At 31.3% G+C, this 13,124-nt stretch overlaps 1 protein-coding gene across 1 annotated transcript in view; it reads left to right on the forward strand.

The window, feature by feature from the left end:
• LOC145265632 (cysteine desulfurase-like) overlaps positions 1-11,297 on the forward strand; it is a 52,994-nt gene extending 41,697 nt beyond the window's left edge. Inside the window, exons 8-13 of the mRNA XM_080121673.1 lie at positions 1,204-1,361; positions 3,228-3,333; positions 5,209-5,290; positions 8,822-8,905; positions 9,424-9,513; positions 11,088-11,297. Coding sequence (XP_079977799.1) covers positions 1,204-1,361; positions 3,228-3,333; positions 5,209-5,290; positions 8,822-8,905; positions 9,424-9,513; positions 11,088-11,151 — 584 coding nt within the window. The 3' untranslated portion in view covers positions 11,152-11,297. The remainder of the gene's footprint in view (positions 1-1,203; positions 1,362-3,227; positions 3,334-5,208; positions 5,291-8,821; positions 8,906-9,423; positions 9,514-11,087) is intronic.
• The last annotated feature ends 1,827 nt before the right edge of the window (positions 11,298-13,124 follow it).

Raw genomic sequence — 13,124 nt, forward strand, 5'->3', positions numbered from 1 at the left:
GGATTGAATGAGGATCAATGAATGTTCCACACTTCTAATACTTTTGTTGTCATCGAAATCAGTGAAATCGCGATTCATCAATCAAATCGATTGAGTGCCTGCTGTAGTCAAGAACTCACTACAATGCACAGGGAGAAACCTCACGTGCATTACTTAATCCGCAATATATTGTAGTCTATATTGCACCAAGAGAACCTACAGTCAATTTTATCAAATTATTTTTGAATGACTTTAAAATGCAAGAGTCAAGTATTATGGTTAGATTGTACTCTAAACAAACATTCATTTCAAATGCGTTTCTGTCATATCAAAGAACCTACTGTTGATTTTATGCACCAGGGCTCTTTTGTTTGTGCGGTGATAAAACTGTGGTGATATTAGGCTGTATAAAAGTGTTAACTTTTGTCAAAAAATCGAATAGTTCCTTCTTTAATAGGATTTTTCGATAGTTATCGGAGGTATTCCAATACAAAACTATGTAAGAACACTCCAAGATACATAAAGTATATTTGTGTGAAATTTCATAAAAATCATCCCACCCATTTTGGAGCCCATAGGGAATGAATCTACACACAAACAATGTGACTTTTATATGTTAGTAGAGATAATAACTAATAATAACTGGCTGTGTTAAGTTTACACTTACTCGTGTGTGTGTGTTATCTATTCTATACCCATGTCATCGTTGGTAACCCAATCCTTACTTACCTTGAATAAAATCACTTGAATGCCTATGTTTAGTTTTAATAAAGATTTATTTTGAAGAGAAGATGAGTCATAGAAAAAAATTGGATGAGTTCTGTAAGATAGACAGACAGATGGATAGCTTGTCTAGCTATGCTTAGTTACACCCCCCCCCCCCACACACACACCCCTTTCTCTCGCTGTTGGCAGGCTAGACATGTCTTCTGTGCTTTATTGCCAGACCAGAGACAGGAAATCTCTGTCCAAAAGTCACATGATTTTATCAACTTATGTTCTGGGGTCATCTCTAACCCTTAAGGTGTCACTCAATCTTTTCTATTCAAACAATTATGTTATTGTATGACACTAGAACTTCTGTGCTTGTGTGGCAATCTATATAACTGACCGTTAATAATTATTCATTATTTCAAAAGAAATAGTTTTATTAACAGTAATAATAATTGAATTCTCGTTTTATTTCCAAACATTTTGATGAAGTCCACGTTGATTTCCATTAAGGTGTTGGTGCTCTATATGTCCGTCGTCGTCCACGTGTCCGACTAGACCCTCCTCAAAGTGGTGGTGGCCAGGAACGAGGAATGAGAAGTGGTACTGTACCCACACCATTGGTTGTCGGCTTTGGGGAAGCCTGTGCGGTTGCAGAACGGGAGATGGAGGTTAGTATATCAATTTATACTCTCGGCTGAATATGAATTCTGTAGGTTATAGTCAGCTAACATACTTCCTAATTTCTGGCATAGCGCTACTGGAAGGCAAATGACAAGGTGACAAGGTGAATCAGTTCCTTCACTTTTATTGTTCTTCAGTATTTCTATTGTAAAGTGATTTATTGAAATAAAATATAAGAAAAGAACATTATTGAAAAATATACAATAAAAATTAATAGAATTATAAAAGATAAAAATAACACAATTAGTCTTTATTTGCACTTTTAATAACAAAATTTTTAAAGTTTTTATTTTATTTGAAATTTTATAAGAAATATGTTATTAAAATTATAAAAATAAATTTTTTTTTTAAATTTTAAAAATAGTTTTTCATTTGAATTTATATGATAAATGTTTATGAAAGTATAGAAATAAAAAAGAAAGAGCGGAAAAAAATGTGCACAGGAGAGATATAAGCATGAGAGAGAAAATAAGTGAGGGAACTGATTTGCCTTATCGTCGCTTCCGGTAGCGCTGCACCGGAAATTAGAAAGTATGTTAGCTGACTATTACCAATCTGTAAGTTGAAAATGAACAGAGTGTTTTCATATGTTTAAAAGGTTTATCAATATTTGGTTCGTAATGCTTTATTTATTTTTTTTTTTTTTTGTGAGGTTGTGTCCGTCTGTCAATCTTAAATTTGAAAAAAAAAAAAAATTTCTTTGTCCATAAACATTCGGATGCATTTTATTTTTCTTGGAAGGATGATTTTCAGACATGCATATGAAATGTGAAATGAAATCATCGTAAGGATAAAGAAAAAGACTATTAAAAAAAAAAATGTGTGCAACAGACAGAGGCACGTTTGGGAATACATTCGTGAACATGTTTGAACGACGTTCAAAAGGGAAGAGGGAAGAAGGAGCATGATTACAGTTTATTTAGAAAAGTACCCCGAAATGTTTTTACATCACAAAAAAGTGAGTTCCAGTTATTCTTTGTTTTGGTATCCTTTGCTACGTAGATGCATATGCAACATGTTGGTTGCTGAACAACGTTACAGATTTTCAGACGAATAAAAAAAAAAAGTAAATAAAAGGCATCAGCATCTGTAATTTGCATCTCACATCCTCCGCAAGTTAATCAGCATCTTTTTCTCTTTCTTTCACTCTTGCTTGCTCTTTTTCTTGCTTTTCCTCTTCCCCTTTCTCTTTCTTCCCTTCTCTCACACAAGCTGAAAGGTCCAACATATAAAATCAACAGTAGGTTCTTTAATATGACAGGGGTGCATTTGAAATGAATGTTTCTGTTTAGAACACAATTGAAGCATAATACTTGACTTTTTGCATTTAATAGATAGAGAGTGGGAAAATCGTATATAGTGGTTGTAGCTAGTCGAGTATTTTTAATTTAAATTTTTTTTTTTTTTTTTTTTTTTTAAATTTGGCAAGAGGGGACCATAGATTGGTTTTCAGTCGAGCACTTGCCATGAAAATAACGATAAAGCAGAGGCAGGCACTGTTCTGATATAAGAAAGCAAATTTAGATGCTGTTTAGAGTCCGAAGTGGTAGCATAAAAGACAGATATTTTGTTTAACCGCTGTCTTTCAATTTTGGACGTTGTTTCATTTGCTTGGGAGTTGATTGTTGGTTAGAGAGAAAAAAAAGAAAAGAATATTTCATTATGAGAGAAAGAAATAACACAAAATAATCCGACTTGAGCGCATGTTTTGTTTTCAACTTGAAAAAATTTACGTGATTGAAATAGAAATGAATTTCCTAAAAATATTATCCTCTCACAAAAAATTAGTCTTTCAAAAGTGAGATTACCAATGAAACAACAAAAAAAATGATTCATTTTTGTTTTCTTTTCAGTATGACCGTAAAAGAATCACGGCCTTATCAGAACGTTTAATATCAAAGATCATGTCAAACGCAACACACGTGATCAGAAATGGAGACCCAGAAGCAACATATCCAGGTGAGAAATCCGAACCAATTTATTATTCGACATTATTTATTTAACATTTTTTTATACGGTTTTTACATATTGTATTCCATATGGTTTTTATATATTTAATTCAATACAGTTTTGAAATTTTTAATATTTTATTAAATACGGTTTTTTATATTTTATTTCAAACTGCTACTAAATAAAACTAAACTAAAAAGATTACTCATTTAAAAAAGGATGAATAAATTATGAATATTCAGGGTGTCAATATTCTATCAACCCATCTGGAGTAATCATTAGTTTTTACTATGAGCCTGGATACTGGGGTTCAATCCTTAGTTGAGTCAGACCAAAGACGGAAAAAATAGTACTTGATGCTCCTTTGCTAGAAGGTAAGAATGAATAGCAAGTGAAAAGTAGCATCCTCCCCTACATGTAAATGTAGTAATAAATGAAAACTATGATCAACCACTTTATTTTTGTTAGAAAAATTAAAATCCAGATACAAAGCTATTAAACTTTGTGTAGAATTCTTCTTTCAATTTTGGTCGAACTTGATTACATGATTTTGATTCTAGAAAATATCTAAAATTTAAGGCTAAACTTGAATGATCTTAAGAACCAATTGAAATTCAGGGAATCTTGCTTATGGATCCAAATTGATGCAACTTTTAAATATTTGAATTTTCAAATGGGAGGTTGCACTCATATTTTTTTAAAAGCCAAAGAAAGTGAAATTTGGTCAATATTTATAAATTAATGTCTAACACCTATAGTTCAAAAAAATTTTTTAAAAATTGGACGTATCCGGCTAAATGATTTTCAGAAGAGATTGAAATTTAGGCAATTTGATCAAATTTAATGCAAATCTGAAATATTTTAAATAGGAGATTATATAAAACCAAATCTTTTAACTAAAATAACGTTTTTGTTATGTTTTTTTTTTTTTTCTAATTAAGGAATCATATCTACGTTCATACGCATTAAATTTCCTTAACGTTAGAATATATCAAATAACACAATCAGTCTTTTGTTTTTCATCCAAATGTTGATTAAAAATTATTTTTTTTTTTTCTGTAAAGGAGGCAGGGTATGTGCTCCCCCACCATTAAATTTTATAATGAGAGCAAAAAAAAAAAGGCATATATGAATACCCCCCTCCCCTAAAAAAAAGCGAAAAATAAAATTGATATGTACTCCCTTCCTCCCACCCATCTAAAACTCTCCGTTGCACAGACGGGACTCTTTAATGGTGACCCCACCCCACAAAAAAAAATAGATAAATAAAATAAAATTTCAGAAAAACTCAACTCCCTACAATCCGCTGTTAGACACGATCCCAAATAGTAGCCCTAATGGCAATATATTTTGATTGGGTTGAAAAAGAATAATGTAAAATTTACAGAAAATATTTGAGGTGTTTATTTATAGAAAAATCTTTATAAAACTTTGTATGTACACATCACAGAATGAAGAGGTCATATTCCAAAAATCATGCAAATTAATAAAGGTTTTTTTAATGAAAAAAAACAAATTTATGATGAAACAAGGCTTTGTTTTGATCTGCCATATTTTATAAATAAGGGGGGGGATTAATTCGAACTATCAAGATCAAAACCAGCCTTGTTATGGCTACAATTTCCTATTAAAATTGCTAAAAAATTATAAAAATTTTCTTTATAAAATAAAACTACTTGATCAATTTACATAATTTTTGGAATATGACATTTTTGTTCCATGACAGGTATGTACATCAAAGATTTTTTGTATTTTAGTTTTTTAAAATAGGTTTGATTCTAAATAAGCAGTTCTTTTACTTTTATTTTTATGTATTTTTTACCTATTTTTTTTTTTTTTTAATTATGATTTTTTTTTTTTTTTTTTTTTACATTTTGCTTTTAGGTTGCGTTAATTTGTCATTTGCGTTTGTTGAAGGCGAAAGTTTGCTGATGGCCTTAAAAGATGTTGCCTTGTCTTCAGGAAGGTGAGAGAATTATTAAACTAACTTGAATACTACCTAGAGAGAGTGGATTTCCATCTCCCTCTTACTGAAGACTATTCAAATTTAAATATTATAATCAGTATTCTCAGTTTGCTTTGCCAAATTATTTCAAAACCTTAAAAAAAATCATTTTCAAAACATTAGTCGATTTAAAAAAAAAAAAAAAAAAAAAAAATTCAAAACATTTGCTGATTTAAAAAAAAAAAAATCAGCAAATGTTTTTTTTACTTATTCATTTTTTGTTTTCTTATGCGATGATTAGTTTCATTTTACTATTACGTTGAATTCTATTGATGCATAGTTTTTACATTCTGTATAATTGCATAGAATTTAAGATGAAAATGTTCTAGCGCATGGAAATATAATATATAAAGGGCTATATGTCTGTCTGTCTCCATATTTTCAAACTCTATCTCTTCCGAAACTAAAAGCTGCAGAGCAACGCTAGGGGTCTCAGATGATTGGAATTTTATAGGTCTTTAGCTGTTTAAAATAGTTTTTAAAGCGTCAAAAATGTGTCAAAATTGAAAAATCCTTATACATTTTGCACATTGATCTTAGTTTATTTTTAATTTAAAATTTCTTAATTAGTTCATAAATGTATCACGGTTGTACAGTGGTACCGTCACCAGCCTTTTTTTTTTTTTTTTTAAATTTACAAATGTTTTGAAAACTTAAAAAGAAAAAATGTTTTCAAGATTGATGAAAAATATCTCTTATTTTTGCATCTAAATAAAAACGCTGTCAGACTTAGGATTGTACATTTTAAAAATATAAAACCAAACGAAAATTATGTTTGGAGATTTTTTTAGGGATTGATAATTTAAATTTTTTGTACTCCTATTCTCATCTTGGTTATTATTTTCACAACAAATCTGTGGTACAATGGATAAAGGTGTTAAGTTACAATCAGTTCAAAGTGAAACTCTGCAGGAAGTTGAAGATTCAATCCTTACTACAATAAAAAATAAAAATTACTTAAGTTTTACCCAGTCAAAGCTGATGGAACAAGAACATTATACCCTCTTGGATTAAATAAATGGTTTAGTTTGAAATTCTATACAGACTACTCTTGACCTACCAAATTAAGCTGTCTAAAAATAATGGTTCCTGACCTAAAATGCACCAAGCATTGATATTGTTTTTTCCTTTCTCTTTGTAAAACTCAATCATGTTCTGCAAAGTGAAAAACAATTTTTCTCTACAAAACATCCTAACCAAACACCATGGATAAATATTTGAAGATGTAAAGAACTTGGAACATAAATACTTTTATTAATGGATTTGGCAATAAATAACCCCAAAAGGGTTGATATGCCGTAAACCAAATCAAACCAAACCAAACTCAATCATGTTCTCTCAAAAATAAAACTACAATTTTCCTTTCTGAAACAACCAAACCAAACACAATAAATAAATATTTGAAAATATAAAGAGACTTGAAGCATAAAACTTTTGCCTAAATTACTGTATGTAGCAATAAAACCCCAAAAGGTTTGATATGCCATAAAACAAGATTCCTGAGTTCTAATAGATATATTACTTGTATTGATTGGATTAGTGTTCTCATCTTACGTGTTATTAGAGCAACGTTTTGGTCGTATTCTCCTTTGACCTTCATCAGGCATGTCGGTTGTTGTTTGAGATAATTTCGTATTTTTATGAGTCAGTCTACTTTTTGGTCATTGTTTCGAATCTGTAAAAAAAAAAAAATGGTTGACGAAGGGGAGACAACTCTAATAAAGCTCAACCAATTTTTTTTTTCTCACAGATTCAAAACAATGATGAAAAAGTGGAGACTAACTCACAGAAATATGAAAATGTCTATGGAGCCAGTAACTTTTCTCCTTTCTTTTCCAAACAAAAACCGACAATGAAAGTCGAAGGACAATCCGACCAAAATGTTGCACTAATAACACTCAAGATGAGAACAATAGTTTGATCAATACAAATAATCTAAACAATCGGACCTCATCTAAAAAATTCAGAACTTCTAAAAGATATATACTTGGTAAAAAGTCAGAGCTTACACAAGCCGAAACATTTGTAAAAATGATGACCAAGTCAAATAGTAGTCAAAGTAATTGTTTTTGTTTTCTTTCTTTCTGTAAAACAGACACAACAAAACCAACCAATGATTCATTTACATAAACGTATTGTTTCACCCAGAAAGTTACCAAGGTAAAGAAGACACACTTGCAGAAGGTTGGATGTAATGTTATCCGAAATGTGAAAATAATGAGAACATTGTTTCTGAATTTTTGAGATGAGGATTGATAATTTAAATTATTTGGACTACTGTTCTCATCTTGAGTGTTGTTCACACATTTTGGCGGATGTAACCTTCGATGTTCTTCAAGTGTGCCTAGTCGAACTCTGGACATCTGCACAAAATTTTGACCGGAACCCTTTATTTAATCCATGGAGGTAACATGCACTCGTTTCATCAGCCGTGATCGGATAGAAGTCTTAAGTAATTCAGTTGTATTTTTTGTACTACCTGCACTGAGGATTGAACCTTCAACCTCTAAAATAGTGTTGGTTACAACTGAATTTGACCGAGTACCTTATCCATTAGGCTGATGCTTTTGCTTTGTCTGTTCAGAAATATCCGTCATGGCTGATGGAACGAGAGCATGCTACTTCCTGTGGATTAAATAAAGGGTTCTGTTCGAAATTTGGTGTAGATTCCCGAGTTTGACAAGATAAATTTGAAAAAGGTTGTAGGTTACATCGACCAAAACGTTGTGCGAATAACACTCAAGATAAGAGCAGTAGTTTAGATTATGTATCCACCCTGTAGAGATTGTGCATTGATTATTTATAATCATAATAAAGTTCAAATGATGACATCATATTACGGAATTAGATCTTCAAAGTATATTGTCCAGATTCATAATAATCCAAAAGTAAACACATCCTAAATATTAAAAAAAAAACAAAAAAACTTAAAATCTTTTATAATTCAAAGAAAAAATTCGCTGTGGAATTTCCACAGATTCCGATAGTTTAGATTATTCTGTATTTAAACTGCTGACGAGATGATGATAGTTGGGATAGAGGACACACTTCTGTTCAGGACCTCGTTTGCTATTTGCCAAAACTGGTGGGAACCAAGCTGCTGCTCAGCTACTTTGGATTTAACAAACTGAGCATGCAACTCTCTTGCATTTTTAATACTCTTTTACAGTGGTTGCTAGCAGTCCTGAAAGAGGCTTTAGTCTCTACATCTATTACGTTAGAAGCAATGAAAAAAGTGATTATTCTGTATTTAAACATTTTTTTCAATTAATCCCCCCCCCTTAAATTGTTTGACTACTTGTGTTGTTGTCACACTTTGATCAATATTTAAAACTTCCGATGTGTTTAGATGCTTTTAAATATCTCCTCCAAAAACTCTCAATTCTGTTTATTTTTTTTATGCCATTGTGTCATAAAACTCATCCAAATTAATGGCTATAAAATGCTTCAAAAAAAGTATTTAAAGGTCAACTTTCTGCTTTTCTTTTAAAGTGCATGTACGTCTGCATCTCTGGAACCATCTTACGTTCTGCGAGCGATCGGTGCTGAAGAAGACTTGGCACATTCTTCCATCAGGTAAAAATAAAATCTTTGAAAACTTCAGAAGACAAACTTTTTTCTTTTTTAATTTAAAAAAAAAAATTTATTTTCCATTTAAAAAAACTTTTTTATTTTTTTGAAGAAAATTTAAAAATCTTTTCCTTTTTAATTTAAAATTTTTTTTTATTTAATTTTTTTCTTTAATTAAAACATTTTTTTAATTTAAAAAAATGTTTTCCTTTAATTAAAAAAAATTTATTTTATTTTTTCTTGAATTAAATAAAAATAATGCTCTTTTATTAACACTTTTTCACCTTAAACAATAAAGCACATATTGCAACTTATTAATTATAGGGCTTTTTCTTCTCATAAGGTATATTTTTCCTCCCTTAATCTGAAGAAAAACATTAATTTTTCTCCTACACCCCCCATTATATCAAATCACTTAATTTATAAGGATAAATTTCTTGTAAAATTTGCTGCCAGTAAATTGTTCAGCTCTTTAATGTAAAAAAGCTTTTTTTTGCCTGAAATTTTTTTTTTTGTTTCATTAGATTTGGCATTGGTCGTTTCACAACTGAAGAGGAAATCGACTACACGGCTGAGAGATGCATCAACCATGTTAAATTGCTGAGAGAGATGAGGTATGTATCAATGATGCAAATGCTATGAAAAAGAAATTGGTGCTTATGTAGATCAGTCATCTTTTAAACCAACGCATTTCAGGTGAAAACATTATGTACTTTTGTGTTATGTCAAAATTGGTATAAATTCTAAAAATTATGAAAAACGATCAAATAGATGTGCTAGATGTATTTTCAGCAAAAAAAATCAACAATTATTTTCTGTTTAAAAATAACAGATCCTTAATTTAAGTCAAGGGAGATAAGTCAGTTTGTCATACTGAATTGGTGTCACAACTTTTCCACATTAAAACATGCGATAAAAGCTTGATAATTTGATAAATTCTATTTTTACTTGTAATTATGTTTTTTCTACTGTATTGTTTTTCGAATTTACATTAATTTCGCCGTAACATGTAAGTATGTAATGTTTTCACCTGAAATGCGTTAGTTTAAAAGATCAATTTACACAAGCACCAAAAAAAATTTTTTTTTTATGACCTGATGATTTAGAAAAGTGTCTTGGTCAAATTTCAGTTTTGATTATTACTCAAAACTAGTATTGTCTGTTTTAATAGATGCAACAAAAAATTTTTTTGGAATTGTAATTCTATCGTCTGTTAAGCTAATATTATAATTTCAAGTCAATTTTCCCAAACGTAGAAATCACTCAATATCATTCACTCATAGTGTAACAGAATGTTTGGGAAAATATCAGCAGCAGCCGAAAGACGGATGGCAAGCGATTGTATTAGTAGCAGGAGAAACATTTGAATGCGTATGTAAATTGGCAAGTGTGCTCGGATTTGCGTCTGAAGTAAAAGAAGACACCACGTGGTCGGGAGAAAAATGTTGGTGCCAAAAGAGACAGGTGTGAAAAGTGAAAGTGAGAATGGGCTAGGATGCAACCGGAAGAAAGGGAAACGCATACCAGGTTAGATGGACATGTGGCAGCAAGAGACTTTTTAAGTTTTTGTCGAGACGGGAAATTAACGGTAATAAATGCTTTTGTTAAGAAAAAAAAAAAAATGTCGACCTGGATTTTTTTTTTTTTTTTCCAGTTTTATTATGAATTACTAAAGTAAAGTGTAACGCCCTGTAACGTTACGTAACAATAGACTCATCATCATCATAATATTTGTTTCCTGTAGATCTCACTTGTATTGTGTGTATGATACCATCCAAACGCTAACATCTGATCTTGATTCAAGATTGGAAAGTCTATGGCCGGTCATTTATCTTCGTTTCACATCACACCTGATGATTAGAAATGGGCTATTCTCAACTAGCTCTTCGGAAACTGTCCCCTGGCCGTGAGGTGTCTTCGTGTTTCAAAAATTCAAAAGACGATCATCTTCTTTTTACTTTCTATACTTTGGGTCTACTAACAAATCATTTCTTTCCATTGTCGGAGGGAGGAGGGGTCTTGTCTATGGGCTGGAGCGCGTTCCATAGCATCACATTTGATTAAAAATGTCTTTGATGGATCCTGCAACTATGATGAACAGATGGGAACAATAGTCCAAAGAATCCAAATAATCAATCCTCATCTCAAAAATTCAGAAACGTAAAAACTTCTTTCTTTCTTTTCACAGTCCGTTGTGGGAAATGGTTCAAGAAGGCATCGATATCAAGTCGATCAAGTGGACACAGCATTAAATGGTGGACATTGTTTGAATTATTTTCTGCTAAAATCTACTAGATTTTTTTTTTTTTTTTATGACCAATTGATCAATTCAATTTTTTAAAAATGTTGACTTTTTTTTTCTTTTCAAATAAAATAAGTTTATTTTATCATATTCAAATTTGTGTTGAATTTTTCCTTTTCAAAGTTGTTGGTGTTTGTACTTTTAATACGAATGGACATTTGGTATGTGTCTGGGGCTGAAAATATACTACTTTTATTAATTGTACTATATTTTGATTTTCAGTGGTAATTTTATTTCCAAAACCTCTTGTTGATGATGATGAATGACAACACCAACATGTTGACATTCATTTCCCCAATATCTTTCCATTAAGAAAACGGGTACTTACAGGAGGGACCATGTTACAGAGAGAGAGGTGAATAAACGTGGAGTGTAGACACGTTTACCAGAACCGAAGGTCAGCTGACCAGATTACGTATGAGTGATGTGGTCAGGTTGGCTAGATCTGTGAGATTTGATTTGGGCTTTGAAGAACGGACGGCTTCCCGTTGTCTCCCCCTCTTCACTGGGGAGGGGGGAGACGAATGCTGACGTGTGTAGAAGAAGAACCCACACAGGCCGATTTCACTTCCACCTTCTGCAGGACCTCTGGGGAAAGTGAAATAAAAACTATAAAACCCATTCATCGTCTTGGAGTGATAAATCTTCGTCAAACAGGTATCAAGTCTCCCTCCAGGATGAGAAATTTCCAGATGGTCCAACATCGAAGAAGCAGAGGTAGGTTCTGAAAATACATGTCACACACACGATTCCCTTTATGATAATCAAACACACAACCATTTATATTAGAGACAATCATACGCACACGGAATCCTTTTATGTTATACACCAAACGTAAATGGTGCCCCTCAATGATAACCCTATGTAACAAATATTCAATTTGGTGCTCGTGGACCAGTTCGCATCACCAATGCGATAATCGAACCTGTGTTTAAGAAAATACAACGTGGAAGCATGGAGATTTAGTGTCAAGAAAAAAGAAATAGACTAAAAAAGAAAAAAAAAAAACCAATACAACACAATAAAATGTCTGGAAAAAAAAAAGAAAAAAAAAAAAAGAAAGAACAGTAAAAAAAAAAATACAAATCAACACACACACAACGTAGGGTCCATTAAAACACTAGGCGAATTAGAAAAATAATTAAGAAAAAAAAAAAAGAAAAGCAATACACACGTACAACCTTTTCACGAAGTAAGAAAAAGACATACAGACACACAGATGTAAAACTTTATATATAGAAAATAGTTAAAAAAAAAAAAATGTTTATCGTATTAGGAATTAGCTCGTTATGAGAAATTGAAAAAAAAAAAAAACAGCTATGACGATAGACATACAGATAATAAATTGTAAATTTTTAATGAACAGCCAGTGAGTAAACCAGAAAGAAAAAAAAAAAAGAAATAGAACATATAACTTTAGTAAGTGTGCGTCAGGAATGAGCCTTTCAGCTTACCAAAAGATAAACACGTCAATCACAAATATGTGTTATGAATATTTTGTTGCATTTTTAAACTGTGGGAAACTAAGTGTAACTTTTGATGAAAAACAATGGAAAATGTGATTTTTTTTTTTCCTTTTTCACTAATTGTACGATTTTTATTTTTCTTAGGAATTTTTTTTCTGACATGGACAATTTTAGTTCCATCGAGTGTTAGGATTGTCTGAGACTTTATAAGTGAGTTGTTTTATTTTATTTTAGAAACGACTATGTATTTTAATTGTAAATGTCTAGGTATTTTTTTGTAAACGACTGTGATTTTTCTTTAATTTTGAATTCTGTGGAATGGTAAAAGATGATGCACTATGCAGCCGACCTAGTTGATGACGTGGTCAAATCCTGGGCCCAACTCTTTTCCTGATCTACATTAATGATCTTCCAAATCACATCCTTACATCATTTGTAGACATCTATGCTGACGACA

This window comes from Euprymna scolopes, chromosome 40, assembly GCF_053919585.1.
Source record: "Euprymna scolopes isolate OS-2025 chromosome 40, ASM5391958v1, whole genome shotgun sequence".
Lineage (NCBI taxonomy): Eukaryota > Metazoa > Mollusca > Cephalopoda > Sepiida > Sepiolidae > Euprymna > Euprymna scolopes.